We start from the raw sequence: 18138 nt of genomic DNA on the forward strand, positions 1-18138 counted from the left end.
GCCCTCCCATGCAGAAATAAAAAAAAGTGAGATTTGGCAGTAAGACTGTGAGCAGAGAACTGCAAATACTTTCACAAGTATTTTTGCATTTCTCTGGTTGATTTCATTTTTACATATACACACATACACATATATAAATATATATATTTAAAAAACAAAAAAGGTGTGGTGGAAATTAAGGAAAGTATCCCCAGTGAAATGTGTGTCATGCTCAAGGGAAGCCCAGGGATGGAGCCAGGCTGCAGCTTTCCATCCCTGCCCATGAGTCAGACTCTGCAGCAAGCCTGGGCACAGTCATATGACTGCATTAGCACACCGTGGGGTGGACTGGCTTCTGCACCACTCCATCAGAGAACAAATGCCTGCAGCTGATGTCATTTATAGTTTTAGGGTCAGCCAACAACAAAGGTTGTTTTTTTTCACTCTGTCTTACTTAACAAAGTAGATTTTACTGTTAACAGATGATGAAACCTCAATTTTTCCACCAGCTGAAAAAGGAACAGCTCATTTGTGAGCTCCAAAGTAATAAATGTCTGGTTACCTGCTCTGCCTTCAGTGTCAGTTCAATAAAAATCTGCTGCAGCTTTTCATTTACAAAGTTGATGCAGAACTGTTCAAAACCATTTTTCTGTAAAAAAAGGAAACAATTTAAAAATTAGTCTCCTGCCTTACATACAATAATTTTTAGTTCTTATGCTGGCAATAAGCTTCAAAGAAACACTGTCAGTGATAGATGAGTTGCTGACTTTATAGACATTTTGTGGAATGTCAGATCTTTCTTTTAAGATCAATGATTTTGTTTGAAGTTTCTTCAATACCTCATGTTTATTAAGTGAGACATTACCAGTCAGATCACAATGTCCAGGAAGCTGGGCTGGGATTTTTTTGCTTTTATTCTGGCTACAGGATCTGTGATTTTTTTTCTGGTTTAATTTTTTTCTAAATTACAAAAAAACTCTCCTAGGTCAGATCTGCTCAAACCCCGAGTATTTGCATTGCCGTACCTGAAATATTTCAAAGCCGTAAATATCAAGGACTCCAATGTTATATTCTTCATGGTCCTTCTCCATAGCCTTATTAATAGACTAACAAAACAGAAACAAAACATAAAACGACGTGTAGTTTATACATTTAAAATATATCAATATTCTTAAATATTTATATTTAAATTATTTAAAAAATATATATTTGAATTGAATACAAATATCCATAATAGGTTATTTTGCTTTCACTTTTTAATAAAGTTTTACTAACAGTTAGGAAATGAGCAGTACGTTATCCTGTTTTCCAGGTCAGTGAGCCTTTGGCTCTACTGTCTATAAAAATCTTTCCCCTTCAATGTAATTGGCTCAGTTAAATAAAAGGAGCCAAGAGAAAAAGAACAGCTTTAAGTCTGACATTTGATGAATTTTGCAGAGGGTGCACTGAATCTTTTCACCTCACTCTGCATTCCCCTCCTCTGCAGCGTCAGTGCTGGTACACGCACAGGGTGGGATGACAGGGCTGGCCTGAGGAGGGAAGCTCTGGGTCACTGCAGTGCCCCCCCCGGAGGAGATCCCTGCTGCATCAGGAGCATCTGGGGCTCCCAGCCCAGTCCAGGGTCTCATCCTGAACAAGAGAGCACTTTGGCATGGAAAATGGAATTTGGCCACTGGCTCCACCACCAAATCCAGGTGCTGAAGGGGCTCTTTGCAGGGAAGTGGGATCAGAGAGCAGGGGACCATAACCAAGTAATTCTGCTCAGCTACAAAGGAGGAAGTCAGAGAAGTATGGCTGCTGCCAGGAAGGAGAAAATCAGGATCCCATACAGGACAGTTATGGCAGGAGCCTGAAAGCACAGCTCATGTCAGAGTCAGTGCCCTGTGTTTGATATCCATGGTCACACTCCCACTGCGCTGTGCAGGCTTGGGCAAAGCACCTACAGGCAAGAAAAGGCCCGCAAGGAACATTCCTAGTGCACTTGAACTTGTTTTGATACTTCAGTAGAATCAAGCAAATCCAACTTACATCCACCAAGTAATCAAAAACACGGGAATGAAGGGCCTTGGCCAGTGCATCCCTGGTGTAGCAGGCTTGTTCCACATTTAGTGTGACGTTAATGGACTCAGATTTGCCTCCCCACTTGCTGTCCATCTGTCTGCTGGTCAGTTTTTCCTTTAGGCGGTCCTGGTTAATTCCCAGGAGAAAAGCAGGGAAAGCTAAAACTGCAAGAAAGATCAGGCTTGTTGGATTATGACTTACAGCTAATTTTTTCTTTGTTCTGCATTTAGTCTGTATCTCAAATAACAATAAAACTCATGGGGTGTGCAGCTTAAAAAGGAAAAGAGGAACAATTTATGTCTTCAAAATTTCCCTATGCTCCTCAAGGACATTTTCAACTCTTTACTTACATGGATTTCAATTAAGATAAACCATCTTGAAGTAAAATAGTCAGCTATTTCTGTACCTTCAGTCCTTCAAACATGTAAGCTGCCACAGGACATAGTTTTGAACTGTGGTTCAAACAAATCACTCTTGGATGAGACTGAAAATATAGAGCTCACACACGAAATAAAATTGACACAATTGAAAATTCTTTGTAAAAAACATTAAATGTTTAAAATATAATAAAAAATAGGCTATCTGCTTCCTAATATCCTTTCCCTTCCTTCTTATAAGTTAGGACATGGCAAAAAGTTTTCAATTACCTTGCCTTTTATTTTTTAATCCCTTAATCTATAAGTACTTTGCCAATTCTGTTTCCCCTCATTTAAAACAAAAGCACAAAAATACATCTGTGCAATAAGCAGCCCCAGGTTTTGTATTCTCTGAACTCTCACCACACGTGCAGATGTTACTGCAGGTGTCGCACACCTTAAAGAGTGGAAAAACAGAAGTGTCTTGAAAGCAGATGGAAACAGCTCCTGAGAAAAACTCTTGGAGTTGGTACTGCACCTCCATTAAACCACATAATCCTCTAACAGTGTTTCCTCCATGTTCCATTGGTTTCAGATCTACTTTACTGGTGTGAGGAGGATGTAAAATAATCATTAAGGCAGCAGCCACTTGCACTTTACACATGTGTAATGTCACAGCATGACTTCACTGAACTGTTTAGTACATTATTCCTAAAGTATTTTTAAAATTGAAAATAACCACCAGCTTTCTGAAATATGATTTATTGCCATCAGCAAACTGATTAAATTTACTCTGGGGTACCAGGAATCACACCATCAAAGTCAAGTCACTGGCAACATCTCTGGTAATTCAGAGAACTCAGATTGAAGAGCACATGAAAAAGTCCATCATTATATGCTTCAAAATGGGAAAAAATGTAGGCAATTACAGATCAAATATGCTCACATATACTGTAAGATACCAGGAAAAATGCTTAACCAATACTACCGGTAAGAATTTATGAAGACAGTTTAATGGCAAGAACCACCACGCAGAGCTCAGAAACTCTCCCTTCCCAGTGCTAATGATTTACTGTAAGGGAAGAGTAGCTGGCCAGCACTTGATACAACTTCACATTCTTAAGATGCCTGACTGTTTTCCCTAGTTAGCGACCATAAAGCTACAGTCTGGAAATTATTATAAAGCAGGATATGCATGTAATTGAAAAAAATTATCCTCAAAGAGTCATCAGTAGCATTCAGTGGAATAGTTTTAAATACACTCTGAAGGAAAGCTGAAAAGACTGGGCTCACTTCATGGGCTTCCAGGAAGTGAAAAACAACCCTTTCAATACAATGCAAGTGTAAAAAGGGATGATTTAAATTCTTTTCTACTTCCAAGAGAGAAGTACTAGTATTTGCCATGATTTGTAACATGGAAGATGTCCACTAAATAAGAATTTTTTTCATCTATTAATATAATCAAAACTAGAGCAGATAGCAATCACTGGCAGTTTTAAAGATATATTTGTCTAAAGGTCTCTCAAGAATGGCCTGTGTAGATTTGATTCTGACTCAGAGCAAGAGAGTAGAGTTTTTGGTGTCCCAAAGAATGGCCTTTGCATGTTTTTCTGCAATTGGCTGTATAACAACAAGAACACTATTAACCAAATTCTTAAACTTTTTATTATTTCAGGCTTATGCAACACAGGACTGACCACTGGTCATTCCTTGTGCTTTATCTTTCGTGGCTATGCAGGCTATAAATGCTTTACTATTCAGTTGGCTAGGACAAACAGTAAACTGGGGGGAGGACTAATGCAAAAAACAAATGAGCCCAACTTTCACCTTCATGATGCAGAAACTGTACTAGACATGGCTATTTCTTCTCTGGCTTCTTTAAAATCAGCGTATTTATGTGTAATTTTGATATTCATTCTATCTTCTAATTTCTTCCCATGTATTATTCATACACAATTTCTATATTTGTATCCCAGTGAGCAGGAGAAACAGTGGACATGGCTCATCATAGAAACACATTCACTTTTAATGATTTGTTTTCAATTCATGCCTTTACCATTTGTTATTTTGATGCAACTCACTCTGTATCCATCTTGTATGGCTTTTAAATGCCTTGATTTCATTGAAAGATTTAGCACTGTGATTTAAATTGAAGCACAGTAACTCATTTGGAATCAAAAGGCATATAAATACAATGCCACAAAATGTTTTTCTTTGGGCTTACTTAATTTCTTGATTTGAGAGACTAATAAGGTTAAAAATTCATATTTTCTATTTCCCAACTTCTTAAAACAAAAAGCAGGACGGTACTAATACAGCTGAGTGTGAAGTTGGCTGCATAAGATAGGTTAGTTATGAATAAAGTATCTAAAGCTAAACAAATGCAAATTTCCTAAACATAAGACCCATTCTGAACTAAGAGTTAAGAGAACACATGGGTATGTATAAGGTCCTACTATATATGTTCTGCTTATCCATTCTGTCTTTAAACTATCAAAGTAGCACCTTGCATTAGATGCAAGGTATAAATCACAACAAAAACATTTAAAACTCAAGGTCCATTAACATTCCAACACCTTGCTGCTGTGGGCCTAGCTGCTACAGAACAGCAGCACGGGCTGAGGGATGCAAGGAAGGGGCACTGTGGAAAACAGAATTGTGAAGAAATAGTTACTCAGTAGCAGTACCTAACAGTGAGGTATCAGTTGAGCAATTTGAGACAGGAAACGTAACTGTAGAATGTAAATTCTGCCTTTCAGTTCAGCTCTGGACCTCTGTTCACAAGGCACATGTACACACCTGTATGGATGCCTGGGCATCAGCTATGCCCTGAGCCCAGGGACACCCACAGTTGGGAGCTGCTTTCACAGGACAGTGAGGCCACACAAACCACATAACAAACAGGGGTTTCTATGAATATGTGCTGATACACTGAAAGAAGTAGAGTCCTTCTTACAGTGTCTATTATTTCACATTCAAAGGTTGGAACAGGATTTCTAAATTCAAAATCACACTCCTGTTAAGTCAGTGGCCTCTTACAAGACAAAAGAGGGGCCTCAGCACCTGGTTTTGGCAGAGACTCTCAACTGGCAGCCTCACACTCTATGAAACGATGCTCTGTTTGGATAAGCAGCTCTAAACTGCAGTTCACCTTCTGCCATCTGGGCTGCAGCCCACTGCTGCTCCTGTAACACTTTTCAGAGGTACTTACACTCCTCACTCTCCACTCCTGCATAGTTGCCAACTTCTTTGAAGCTGATGTTTCCCAAATGCAATATTCCTGCCACTATCTGCAGTACCAATGCCTGCTCCTCTGCAAAGATCCCAATCACACTCATTGCATGCTGGGAAGAAAAACAAACAAACAAACTTGCATCAGTCAATAACTCTTGTCTTAGAAGTCCTTTTAAAATTCTGATGTCAAAAAGTAGAGTTATTCAAAGCAGTTCAGATTCCTAAGGAAACCAAATCATTAGAGCTGCAATGAAGTTCAAAGGGTACCAGATGTCCTACTAAAGCATTTCTGTATTTTTTTTAATTAAATACAGAAGCATATACACTATTTAGTAGATGTATTAACAAAATGAATTCTGAAAAAAAATAAACTTACTGAAAAACAAACACCTGCTTTTAAGTGTCACACTAAAAATAAATAGTTTCATTGCAAACTGAGAAATAATGAACCTAAGAAACAATGATTTCATTCCTTCTACACAGACAGTTTATCCACCAAGACCAAGAATTTTGAAGCTGTATTGAATAACACTAAAAAGCAGCCCAGTGTCTGGCTTAGGCTGTGAATTTCATCCACTTACTACAAAATAATCCACAGCACCCCTGGGTTTTGGAGTTCAGAGTACATGATAACGTACAGAATGTCTTCTCAACTGTCTTTCTAAAATACCAAATAAACTCCAATACAAATGTAACAATTATTTTGTTAGGCCTTTAAATGTGCTACATACATAAATGTGTTAATACACCTACTTTAAATAGTAAATTACTAAGAACAGGACACCAGCAGTTGGCAGGTCACAAAATGAACTGGCAACAGAACTGGATAAAGATCCCTGATCTGTGCTCACTCCCTTTCTCCAGCTTTTCAGCTGTACTGTTTCAAATAAGCATGGAATGTCAGCCAACACTGGGAATTCAGCTAAAGCAGAGCACTCTTTTATATTTTCTTCTAATGCAAGTTCCTCACTGTGTTCACATTTTCACACTTTTCATACTACAGATCATCTGCACAAATTAAATTTCATTAAATTTGCACTCTTCTGAAAAAGAACAAACTGAAAAACAAAACACCTTTCTACAAAAACCATCTTCAGGATAACATACCTCCTCCTCAGGGCAAAATACAACTAGAAGTCATATCTACAATAATTATTCATTCCCACATTAACAGACCAGTGTCTTTGCTACAAATGAACGGTGAAATGAACGTACATCCACCACTATGCAAATCATACAGTCAAGAACTCACCAGTGTTTCTTGGAAATCTGATTTGTCATTGATGTCATCGACTTTGTAGGACCCAGAGAGACTCAGATAGTAATAGTAGTCCATGCTGGTAATGCCAAGACTGCTTTTTTGTTCTGAGGAGGCCCCTTCAATTAGCTGCAGAATAAAAACCTCCAAATTAGGTATCATTCAACAATCTTCAGCAGAGTTGAGGCAGGTCAAAAACAGGTGACTGAGCCTGAAATTACTGAGAGAAAGACGGCTGGTGCTGTGCCAAGGATGTATCCTTCCTATCTTCTGGTAACTGCTTAATCCAAAAGACCAGCTTCTCAATCCCATTCCCATGAATGGTTTAGTTCTAACTTCACAACTAATAAATAGCTAAAAATGTGACTGATTTGAATGCCTTCCATTATCTTTACCTCATAAAGAAAAGGCAAAGTGGGTTTTTCAATCCGCAACGTATTCCCTGAATCCTCAGGAGCAACGTTTTCCACACCCAGTGCAAGGCAGGCAGAGCTGAAAGCACATTCAGAAAGCATCATCTGTGACTCTCACTGTGAGGACAAGCACCCTTCATGCTCCTCAAACCTATGCAAAGGCCACGCAGTCATGCACAGACATGGCTGCAACAGGGAGGAACAAACTAACCTCAAAATAGAGTTGTCAAAATCCCAATGTCTCTTAACTCTCGCGTCAAAAACCCTCTAAAGGCCACAGAAAAATCAGCAGGACAGAGCAAATTGTACATATTCCTCAGAAGAGGAGAATACACCTCCTGGAGCAAGTCCAGCTCCAACTCAACTTTCCATCCTGGCAATGGCACCTCAACTTTATGTGAAGCTGGCTACAGACAGTTGCAGTGCCCTGTCTTGTCCCTAGCTCTGTAGAGCTTGGTCAGCAGCACTCCAGCAAGTGAGGACCATGCACATCAAGGACCACTGAAGGCCAGCAAAGTCTTTCCAAACACAAAAAACAGGGATACTTCAATGATTCAACAAAGAGTATTATCATAAATGTCCCAGAAAAGTTAACTGTGAATCAATTCTCTCTTTCACAGGAAACATATACATATATGTGTGTGTGTATATATATATAAACTGGCCTCTCTCTCTTTATATATAGGCCAGTTCAAAAAGAAGTCTGCTGAAAAGTTCTCATTTCCTATTGTATTCTCCTGGACTTTTTCATATGGGAGTTCACAACGAATTTCCAAGCAAGGCTTTGAAATACTGCAGTATTTTGTTCTGGAGCTGAAAGACAGCCAGGTAGGTCTATGGCAGATGGTGTCTCACCATGCTGTCGAGCTCCCCAGCAGAGGCCAGGTTACCTTTGCAGTGTGCACTCAAATCTCACTGCTTTGAGAATGACTTTTCAATCAAAAGCAAAAACAGTACATAACTCAAAAAGGACTTAGACGCTTCTGACCTGGTAAAAAATGTGAAAACTCCTCTCTCCAGGATTCCTCATTACAACTCGAGATTTTTCCAGTAAGAAGTTGAAGATTTTCCCTCCATCTGGTTCTCCACCTGGGCTAAACTGTATTTCAAAGTATTTCCCCTGCAATAAATAATTCAAGCTGTTAAATGATTAGTAAATGCAAATTCAAAATCATGCACTTGTACTGTATTCCAAGCAAGGCTATGAGGATATTTCATCTTTATGGATGCAGAGAACAAAGCTGCCTCAAGGTACAACCTAAACTCTTGAAGCATCACACGTCATTTTTTCTGCATTTATACAGCTCGACATTAACACATCACATGTTAATGCAAACGTAGAGAGATCAGTGGCTTCTCTTCACTGCTGAGACTCTTGCTTAGTATAAAGGAAACCACGAGGTTCACCTACACAGCAAGTCAGTTCAACAGATTTACAACCAACAGCAAACCATTCTGCTTGGAAGCAAAGCAAAGCCATGATTTCTTGCTTTCAGGGAGACACTATTTGCATTAACCCTCATGTTACTAAGGAACACATCTCAAATTTTAAACCACATGTATAACTTTTTAAAATAACTTTTTTAAACTGCAGTGAGCAGTCATTTCAGGAGATTATCTTGACCCTTCTGGAATGACAGACTGAAGGCAATTCCTGCCTACTGCCTGTATATATTAGTAAAGGCTGCAGAGCCCTGATACTTCAAAAACTGTAACCAGTACATATAGAGAAAGAAATGCACAATCTATACGGCATGAAACAGAAGCCTCTGACATATACCATGTTGGTTTTAAAACACACTTTGTATCTTATTCAGATTTACCTCACCTGCAGTAAATTTATATTATACCCCTAAATACTGTCTCTGTAACAGCACAGAAGTTGGAAGAGTAAAGTCAGCTCTAAGGTAGAGGGACTTACAAATCTGCTGGAGTTGTTGTTCCGTACAGTTTTTGCATTCCCAAAGGCCTCCAGTAAAGGGTTGGATTGTAGAATAATATCTTTAACATGCTAAAATTTTAGGAAACAAAAGAAATACAAATTTAGAAACAGGCATTTTTAAAGTTCTTACAGATTTTCTAAAAAAAACCCCACGACATATAAATCATATAGTAAAAAAGCATGAAATCTTGCATCTGTAAAAAATTCTCTTGATCAGATAAGGAATAGAATCCAACCTTTTTTTTTTTTGAGGGCTTTTAGTTCCTATTCTTCGAGGAAAATCCTACAGAATTAAACAAAATGCCTGAGGCTAAAACCTGGTTCTTCTGTTCATTGTTCTGCCAAGCAACACAGCCGATAAACTGATCTGGTTTTTCCATCATCTTCAATTTAAACCATGCTTACACATGAACATTTAAATCTTTTGGGGGGGTCTGGAACCACAAATAATGAAGTCAGAGCAGCATGAAATTTAGGAATCTGCAAGTGCTTGAGCAATCTGTTTTGGGATCATGGATAATGCTATCCACTTATCTTAGAAAGCAACGTAACGTATTACTGTTGCCTCTTTATCTGATCCTGGGAGCTGGAAAGAGGAAGAAGACATCAGCTTTGGGAAAAACCCAGTGCATGCTGGGTTGTGAAAAGAAGATGGAATTTTATTCCAAAATAAATGCTCAAGGCAACTTACTAACCTCATCAACTCCAACTCTATAATTACTAAGAGTAATTTTTAATTTTGTACAAAAAGCTGAAATCTTTTAAACAAAACAAAATATTTACTTATAAAGTACGGTTATATTTATTGCAAAAATAACACAATGCCTTCTCTCTGGTTATGGATCATTCTCTTGGTTACTGAGTTATTCCCTGCAACGTTGCCGGTATCACTGCTGTGCAAAACTATGCAGAAAGAACACACTCAATATCAGAGACTGCAATAAAGCAAAAATTACAGTAAGCACTCAAGAGGAGTGGACTGGTAAAAGCAGCCACTACCTACCACTGCCTCTCAGTGGAGGAATGACACTGTAATGTCATTAAGGGAATTTTTATGGCTATTTAACTCAATTAGCTTCAGTTCATAGGTAGAGCAGACATCAACAATATAATTATTAATAAAAGCAACTATTTGTTCTTTCAGGCAGATGTCACACACCCTAATTTTGCCTAGATAAGCTCATAAAACAAAATTATGTTCTTGCAGTGCCTCTTTGATGTATACACACAAATTAGAAATTTAAAGGAAGCAACAGAAACCCAAAATGCCAGTTCAGTTTTCAATAAAATGCCAACACAGGAGGAAAAAAATCACACACCCACTAAATTGATTGTTGTTCTTAATCTGGTTTAGAACAATTAAAGTACCTCTTACCACTTAACTGAAAAAAAAAAAAAAAACCAACAAAACCCCAAACCAAAAAACCCCCTAGCTTGTAGATGCAATTCAGCATAAGGGCTATAGCACCTGGAGCAGAGCTGATTCCGGCCCTGCAGCTGTCCCTGCCATGGCTCCCATCCAGCATCCTGCAGGTGAGGAAAGCTGCCCAGCCCAGAGCTCTCTGCTTTGGGGCCCACACGTTTCTGGCTGCTCACCCACAAGTTAGCCAGGTCAAAAGTGCCTCTCACCTGCCAGTGTCTGCCACAACAGCCTTTGCCATTCCACCTCTGAAGTGAATCTTTAGTCTAAGCTTATGCTTCAGTGTTACTCTATATCAACTCACCTGTACTTTAGGGCCACCTCCTGAAATTTTGGAGATATAACTCATGATATATTTAGCAGCTACAGTCTTTCCAGCACCACTTTCCCCACTATAAAAAAGAAACACAAAAATGTACATGTTAGTTTTTAAGTAACTCTACAATGGGGTAATTTGAAGCTCATCTCATCCAACCAAGGCGGGGTACCTTAATTATATACACCACATTCACACTGGGGTAACCACGTAATACAGACTGACATGGTGTGGTAGCATTGTGCTTGGATGTGTTTGTGAATACAGAACTCTGAATACACCATCTTGCATGGACACCAGAACCTCTGCAAGACTCAAAGGTCAAAAAAGTACACACATTGAGAAACCTCTACTTAAACCAAGATGCTTGAAACAGAATATGTGTGTTAAAAACTCAATTCCCATCTAAATTTAGGGGGATTTCAGGTCTTGACACAAAAACTAATTTGAAAATCTGAGCTGTGCATGCCATGCCAGATACCTACTTCATTTTAGTAGTTTTTTGTTTTAGGTGTTCCTGAATAAAATAATGAGGCATTATTAATCACATCCTGAATGACGGAAGAACTACCTTCCTGTTCCTATGCCTCTTGACACAGGGTACAAGGAGTCTTAATATCCCATACTAGCTCTCACAATTCCTTCCTTCCTTTATATTTCACTTCAACGGTGAATGGTGTTTACAACATCAGCAGCTTTGCCTTCTTGCAATCAGTAAGTTTCTCAAGAAGGAAAGAAGACCGGCATGCCAGACAAACCAATCTCCCTTCACTTCATCCCTTAAAGCTAACTTCATTTCAACAGAATTCCTCCAGACTTAGTAAACTTTGGTGCAAGTCAGCTCTGACCTTAATGCATGTCCCATGACCTGGACAACTACACCAAAGCAAGAAGACCAACGCACAGATGTTGGTTCAATGTCACAAAAAAGAGCTAAATTAGTCTTCTCTTTTGTGAAAATCTGTGCTATCTTTAAACTTCTGAATAATTTCAGTGAATGTTGTTGACTCTTCTATCCTGTGCCCACTTGTTCCTGGATATGGATCAAATGCACATCTTTTCCTGCACAAATTTTAGCTACCTCTGCCAAAGAAACATCAGCATGTCCTGCACAGGAAGGGACTCACTGAGAATGAACAACTCAGAGCTCCCTATCAGCATGACTAATAGAGACATTTTTAAAGGTTTCATTCTGAAAAAACTCCCCAAACTGCCAAGCTGCAAATGTAATTTTACATCTTTAAAGCTTCCAAACACTACAGAAATACTGAAAGGCTTTTATAAATTATTTTCTGAGAAATGTTTTTGTGCTTTTGTCTTCTCCTGACTACAGTTTTACAGATCAAACTGAAAACTTGAAAAGGTGAAAAAGTACTTATTGAGCATCCATTTGTGGAGCACAGACCGCTTTTATTATTATTCTTCTGAATCACCTTTTCCAAACAACCAAGAAAGCCTGTATTATGGATATCTACCACATTTACAGGGACAGACTTTGATGAATGGCAAACTGCTTTTAGAAGTTCAAACCATGAATAGTTCAATAATTAAAATAACATTTCTTCAAAATCTGCTGGCAGTAAATTTGTTCTTCCTGTTGTACAACCAGACAAATTGAAACTGAATCATACTCTGAGCTTACAAATTGCAATTTTCAAATGAGTACAGGGGAGGATCCAGGGCCAAACACAACACCTGAATTTGATCAGGTATTATTTAGCACACAGTAAAAATATAACACATTTCTGTTAAGATTTTCTTCAATGCATCCATTATCCTTCTCCTCCTTGCTCAAATTAAGTGTGGCTTGTATTTCTTACTCCATAGTGTCTGCCACAGAACTGACCTGGAGCAATAAGGCTCCGTTTTATTGTTAGTCACTGTTTCAATGTAAGTGGTCCTTCCTAGTAAATTAATTTGGCTGAAAGATTGCCTTCCAGAGTTTACTTTAAATTTATGCATGCATACACTGGTTTTCAGTTTTATGTTTTTATTGATCAAAGACCAGCAAATTGCTCCAATTAAGCTAGAATTAAACAAGAAGATGCATTATTTATGAACCAAAGCAGCTTTATCTGATGGGATGGTATCCTGCCCCCAGTAAAGCTCAGGTATTCAAATGGAACAGGGAAATTGTGGCATTCCTGCCAAATGATATTCATACAGCTTCTTTGTATAAATCTGACTGCTCTGCTGTTATTAAAACTATTTTAAGAAGATGTAAGAATCATCTAACTTGGTAGTTTGAAGTATGTTGGAAGTATGGAGGTTTTGAAAGCTTGAAAAAAATTCTTAAAATGGCTTAAAGTGGATTGTGGTATTGACAATTTTCTCAGAGACTTTTCTTGCTAAAAGTAAAACCATCACATAGTCTCAAACACTAACAAAATTTACAATGTTTTGAAAGATGTATTGTTTCTTCTAGCACTATCTGCCACTTCAGAAAAATGACATTTTCTTCCACCAAGTCAATTAATGCTTAGCTGAAATCAGAATAAGACTACAAATGCAGAAGGAAATTGTTTTGCTCCTTGCTTCCTTCCCAGAGGAAGGAATCAGTTATTACAGAAGCAAGATCTGATACACAGTGTCATCCTTCTCTCTAAAATGAATTTTCTGAGTGACATTTGATATGGTATCCATGGCTGTAGAACAATACAAGTGATGCTTATCTACATTGCCAGGACAATGTAGAAATTTTAATACCAAGTATTTATAAAGAACTCTTCAATCTGCCAGTAAAGAACACTGTATATGTAAAATACTCTGATGTGTTTGGATAAGCTTTATAGCTTGTTTACACAGAAAATTTACCTTCTGCAATTATGTTCAGAGAAATGTCAGTAGCACTACTTCAGTGAAATATTTTTCCCTTCTGAATCAGAGAACCTAACTTTTCTTACTGTGTTAGATTTTTGTTTCTACCACTTCCTCATTAAAATTCAACCATACTTCCAGTCAGGTTCTCTACAGACATTTTAGAATGATCAGTCATCTGAGTCTTCTGGAAAGCTGAGATACAGAAGCTGACTAGAAATCTCTTATTAAATTTTCAACTTAATAGATTTAAGATAGACATGAGCTGTTCACTAAAAGCTGTTGGGGTAAATGATCTTTTCATTAACACATATTTATAGTATATTAGATGCACTGACTTTTTAGATATCATACACTGCTTTCCTGGACTCAAATGTCACCACACAAATGCCAAATGTAAACTGAAACTACAAACAAGAAAAACTGCTTTAAAGCAACAGCAACATCTCCTGACAGGGATCACAGAATCAAAGTGAAATTAAAGTCCTCAGCTTTATAGAAAGGTAAAACCTTAACAACACTCTGAAGAAATGCATTTATTACTACATAATAGAAAAATATTAATCATAACCTCCACTCTCTTAATTAAAGGACAGCGATAGCTCAAAAGGAATTAAAAGACACGAGACAATCCTTCATAATTAAAATCTTGACTGCACAACTTGTTGATAGTCCGGAAGGGCTGCCATGTCACATGGGGGAGAAATGCCAACAGTCTGTTTTAACTGCCACCGATGAGCTTAGCTCAAGAAAGTTCTAAATTAAATATCATGCCTCAGTAAAACATAAGCTTAATAAGAAATAAAGTCCAGCTTAGCTGTGTTAAGTCTGTGAGTGAACTTCTGCCCATGCACGCGGCCAGGGAAGACCTGGGGGCACTACTCCCTCTTCCCACCTAAGCACACCCTGCTCCTGGATTCAGCCCAGCTCGGAGGCAGCCCATGAATAACCTCATTGTTTATTTACTCTGCAGCAGCCATGCAAAGCAGCTCAGCTATGATTAGACATGTGCACATGTAATTTTCTTAACACGTATGCAAATATGCTGAAATTACTCAGCTAATGAAAATGCCTTCCCTGGCCTTGGAAAGGTTGTTTGGTAACAATTTTTCTTTTAAAATTAGTATTATCATATGAAAGATTATTTTTGGTTGCCACCTATCCAGCCTTTCCAAGAATTGCATTTTCTTTTGGATCTGCTTTCCCAGTTCATTCACTAACTTTTGAAGAAGACGAGTTTTTCTAACAGTGTCTAAATACATTTGGAATTAATGTCCAGGCAAAAGGTGCTCTGCCCACATTAGGGACTCTGCTTCACCTGCCTGGAAACACACATCTAGTCTGTGGGAATGAATTTTTCCTCCCAGGTTTGGAGGCAGATGCCACAGGTGCCCAAAGCATACAGAGGGAGGACACAGCAGGTGTGCATCAGCCCCTTCCCCACCGTCCTTGTGTCTCCATTGCAGAGGCTCCATATGCAACAGAAGCCAGACTTAGCCTTTGTGATCTGTGAATAGGTCCAGTCTATACCTTATTTCTTACCTTCTCTCTTTGCAAACCTTTCTTTAGTGGGAAATCTGCCATCTTGAAGAGGAAAAAGAAGGAAAAACCTGGGTATTAGCTGGTTCTGCTCCACCAGGGATTTTCAGTGGAGTCACTCCAAATTTAGACTAGTTACGAAGAAGAGAAGCAAGCAGCACCTCACTAGAACATACTGTTATCATCGCTCATCTTCTGCAGGACAGATTTTTACAACAAAAGTGATGTTTCACTAAACACAAAGGTTCATTTGGAGCTGTTTATGCTCAGCAGCTTCTGTGGTACTGACAACAGACAGAGCTGTGTCTCAATTTTTTGAGAATCACCAGTTTAGGGGCAGAAACAGTAAAGCCCTTGGCAGCTATCAAGTGAAACTGATGGAGTGGTAGCAGACACTAACTCAGGCAGAACATTCATTTCACTCAAGAGCAGCATCCTGGGAGCTGCCAGTCTGCAGCAATTTCAGTGCCTTCTGGTCCCCACAATAAAACATAAAGCAAGCAAACTCCAAGAAATTTCTTTCTAAAGCCAGCCCTGGTTGTTGGAAATAGTGATGACATTAAATCAGAAAATATAAGACGTATCTAAACAGCTTAAATCAAATGTGGTCCAAAGGATTAAAATATCAACCAAACAATATATATTTAATGAGCAGCTGAGTTGATTTATTATTTATAAATGTAATTTCTAGGTGTCCTAAAAAACCAAAAACCGTGAGGAAAACTACTTTTAAGTCTACTCTGCAGTTTCTACAGTGTCTGTAACAAGAATATCAAAGGAAAAATAAATGTGTATAAAGGAAAAAAGTCTCTGAAATGTCCCTTGTAAATATGATCCTTCTTGTTTCAGTTTTGCAGTAGATTTCAATTAACTCCTGCAGTCTATGACTAGGCCCTGCACACACTGAGGGGAAGTTTCACTTTGCACATACAAAATGCACATTCCAAAGAGCATTCAAGTACATCATCCAGCATTCAAGTACAAGAATTGTCACGTAAAATTAAAACTCTAAGTCTGTATCTCAGATCTGTATCTCTGCTCTCTCACAATGTGACTCTCTGCATGCACTGCACTGTGGGGCACAGCACAGGATCAAAAAGTAGGGTTTTTAATCACAATCCACAACAGCTCAAAGATTTTCACTGTAAATTCAGCTTCATGTGAAACATCCCACTCTCTGGGATGTTACTTTGTGACAAAAGCAAAATAAATCCCAATTTTACCTGTTCCTAACAGGTCTCAATTTGACTACATGTGCCTAGTAAACTTCAGCACAGCAACAGGCATCAGTTTTCCAGAGAGAAAGACTGAGCTCAGGGAACAATTCAGCCATCCCAGTGACAGCCAGGAGAGCTCTGAGCTTTTTGTTTCCTATGGCACCAGGCTGTCCCAGGGACCCAGGAACAGAGAGGCCCTCCTTGGACACAGCAAACTGTTACCACCTGTTTTGGTCTTCCCACGTGTAAAATCCCTGCACAGCCCCTGGGAGGCCCCACCCTGCTCTGGGTAAAGGGCAGCTCCGTGCATTCTGCACTCAACCTCCCCAGCAGCCCTGCAAGAAGGGAACTCAGAAGGGGCAGAGGGTACCAGCTGCAGGATCCTGCAGTTCTTGCTCTCCACACGTTTTCTTTTATCATACACCACCTATAAAACCCTCGATGAGAACAAAGCATAAAGTCTACTCCCAAAATTCACTGTCACTTAAATAATGCCTGTCATTAAAAAAGTTGAGTAATAATTCTACAGTGAATTTCATCACTTAATAATTAAAATAGACTAACACTGAAGATGAAATTAATTTCCCAGTATCCCTCTCCTCCTTTTGTCTCTGAGTGAATGCAAGTAAAACTCCAAAAGGAACAAAAGACCATGATAAATGCAGTCCATGTGGGATTGCTGAATTTAACAGTATCTGTGGTTGTACAGTTGTAAATCCAGCCCCCTCATGCAGTCATTCGAGCTGTTATAATTTTGGTTTTGGACAAGAAGCTGGCTGTGTAAGAGAGTTCTCATGGTTAAGCTATCATCAGGATTTTACTGGAAAACAAAAAGGAGGGTCAGAAAATACTTAGCTATCCTAGAAAATCCCAAAATGTGAACATGGATAGAAGATTTTTAATGAAATAATAAACTTTTTTGCTTCTTCAAGTTAAAACACCGTAAGAAAACAAATTGTTTTTTACAGATCTTTTTCTTACCTAATAATGACACACTGATTTTCTCTGTCAATAATCATGTTTCTGTACATGCTGTCTGCAAGAGCATAAATATGTGGTGGATTTTCATACTGTGCCTAGGAGGGGAAATAAAGATTAATTTTTCAAGACAACATTAAAAAATGCAGAAAGAGCAAAATAAATACGTATCTAAATTGGAAGGGTTATTTTCCTGGGAAGAAAAAATTCTGAATAGCACTTTATAGTTAATTTTCCCCAAGAATTTTTTGGTACATTTAATAAAAACAAACCAAAGTCTCTGGACTTTGTTAGTGGTCTTTCTCTCATCCACAATTTTCTCCTAAACTATTGCAAACACCCTGTTCTAAAAATGGCCTCTGCATGAAATGTATTACTTGTCCAAAGGAAACTCACATAATTTAAGCCTATCTCACCAGTGATCAATGTGCTAACAAGCCAGCACTCAGAGCCTGGTGCCTCGGGTCCCATTCTCATCCAGTGGGCCATTCAAACCCAAGTTTCCCTGAGTGGACACACCCAACTTGAGCAGGAAATTGAATTTTAAGTCCCTAATGTTCTTGTGCTGACTCGCTCTTCAAGCTGTATTTTCAAAAGTGGCATCTAAT

The 18138-nt window shown here is 38.6% G+C and overlaps 1 protein-coding gene across 4 annotated transcripts in view; it reads right to left on the minus strand.

Annotated features, from left to right (window-relative positions):
* Positions 1-18138, minus strand: part of MYO1E (myosin IE) — a 77747-nt gene that overhangs the window by 26310 nt on the left and 33299 nt on the right. For all 4 annotated transcript variants that reach the window (XR_006017848.1, XR_006017849.1, XM_042038963.1 and 1 more), the window contains exons 4-12: positions 17534-17628; positions 10968-11055; positions 9223-9312; positions 8290-8421; positions 6883-7017; positions 5608-5740; positions 2008-2204; positions 1005-1085; positions 542-628 (exon numbers count right to left, since the gene is read on the minus strand). Coding sequence is in view for 2 of the 4 variants with exons in the window: in XM_042038963.1 (XP_041894897.1) it covers positions 542-628; positions 1005-1085; positions 2008-2204; positions 5608-5740; positions 6883-7017; positions 8290-8421; positions 9223-9312; positions 10968-11055; positions 17534-17628 (1038 nt within the window). In the remaining 2 variants the exon portion in view is untranslated. The remainder of the gene's footprint in view (positions 1-541; positions 629-1004; positions 1086-2007; positions 2205-5607; positions 5741-6882; positions 7018-8289; positions 8422-9222; positions 9313-10967; positions 11056-17533; positions 17629-18138) is intronic.

This window comes from Corvus kubaryi, unplaced genomic scaffold (genome assembly GCF_017639235.1).
Source record: "Corvus kubaryi isolate FWS band 111438036 unplaced genomic scaffold, C.kubaryi_AGA036_p1.0 37394, whole genome shotgun sequence".
Classification (NCBI taxonomy): domain Eukaryota; kingdom Metazoa; phylum Chordata; class Aves; order Passeriformes; family Corvidae; genus Corvus; species Corvus kubaryi.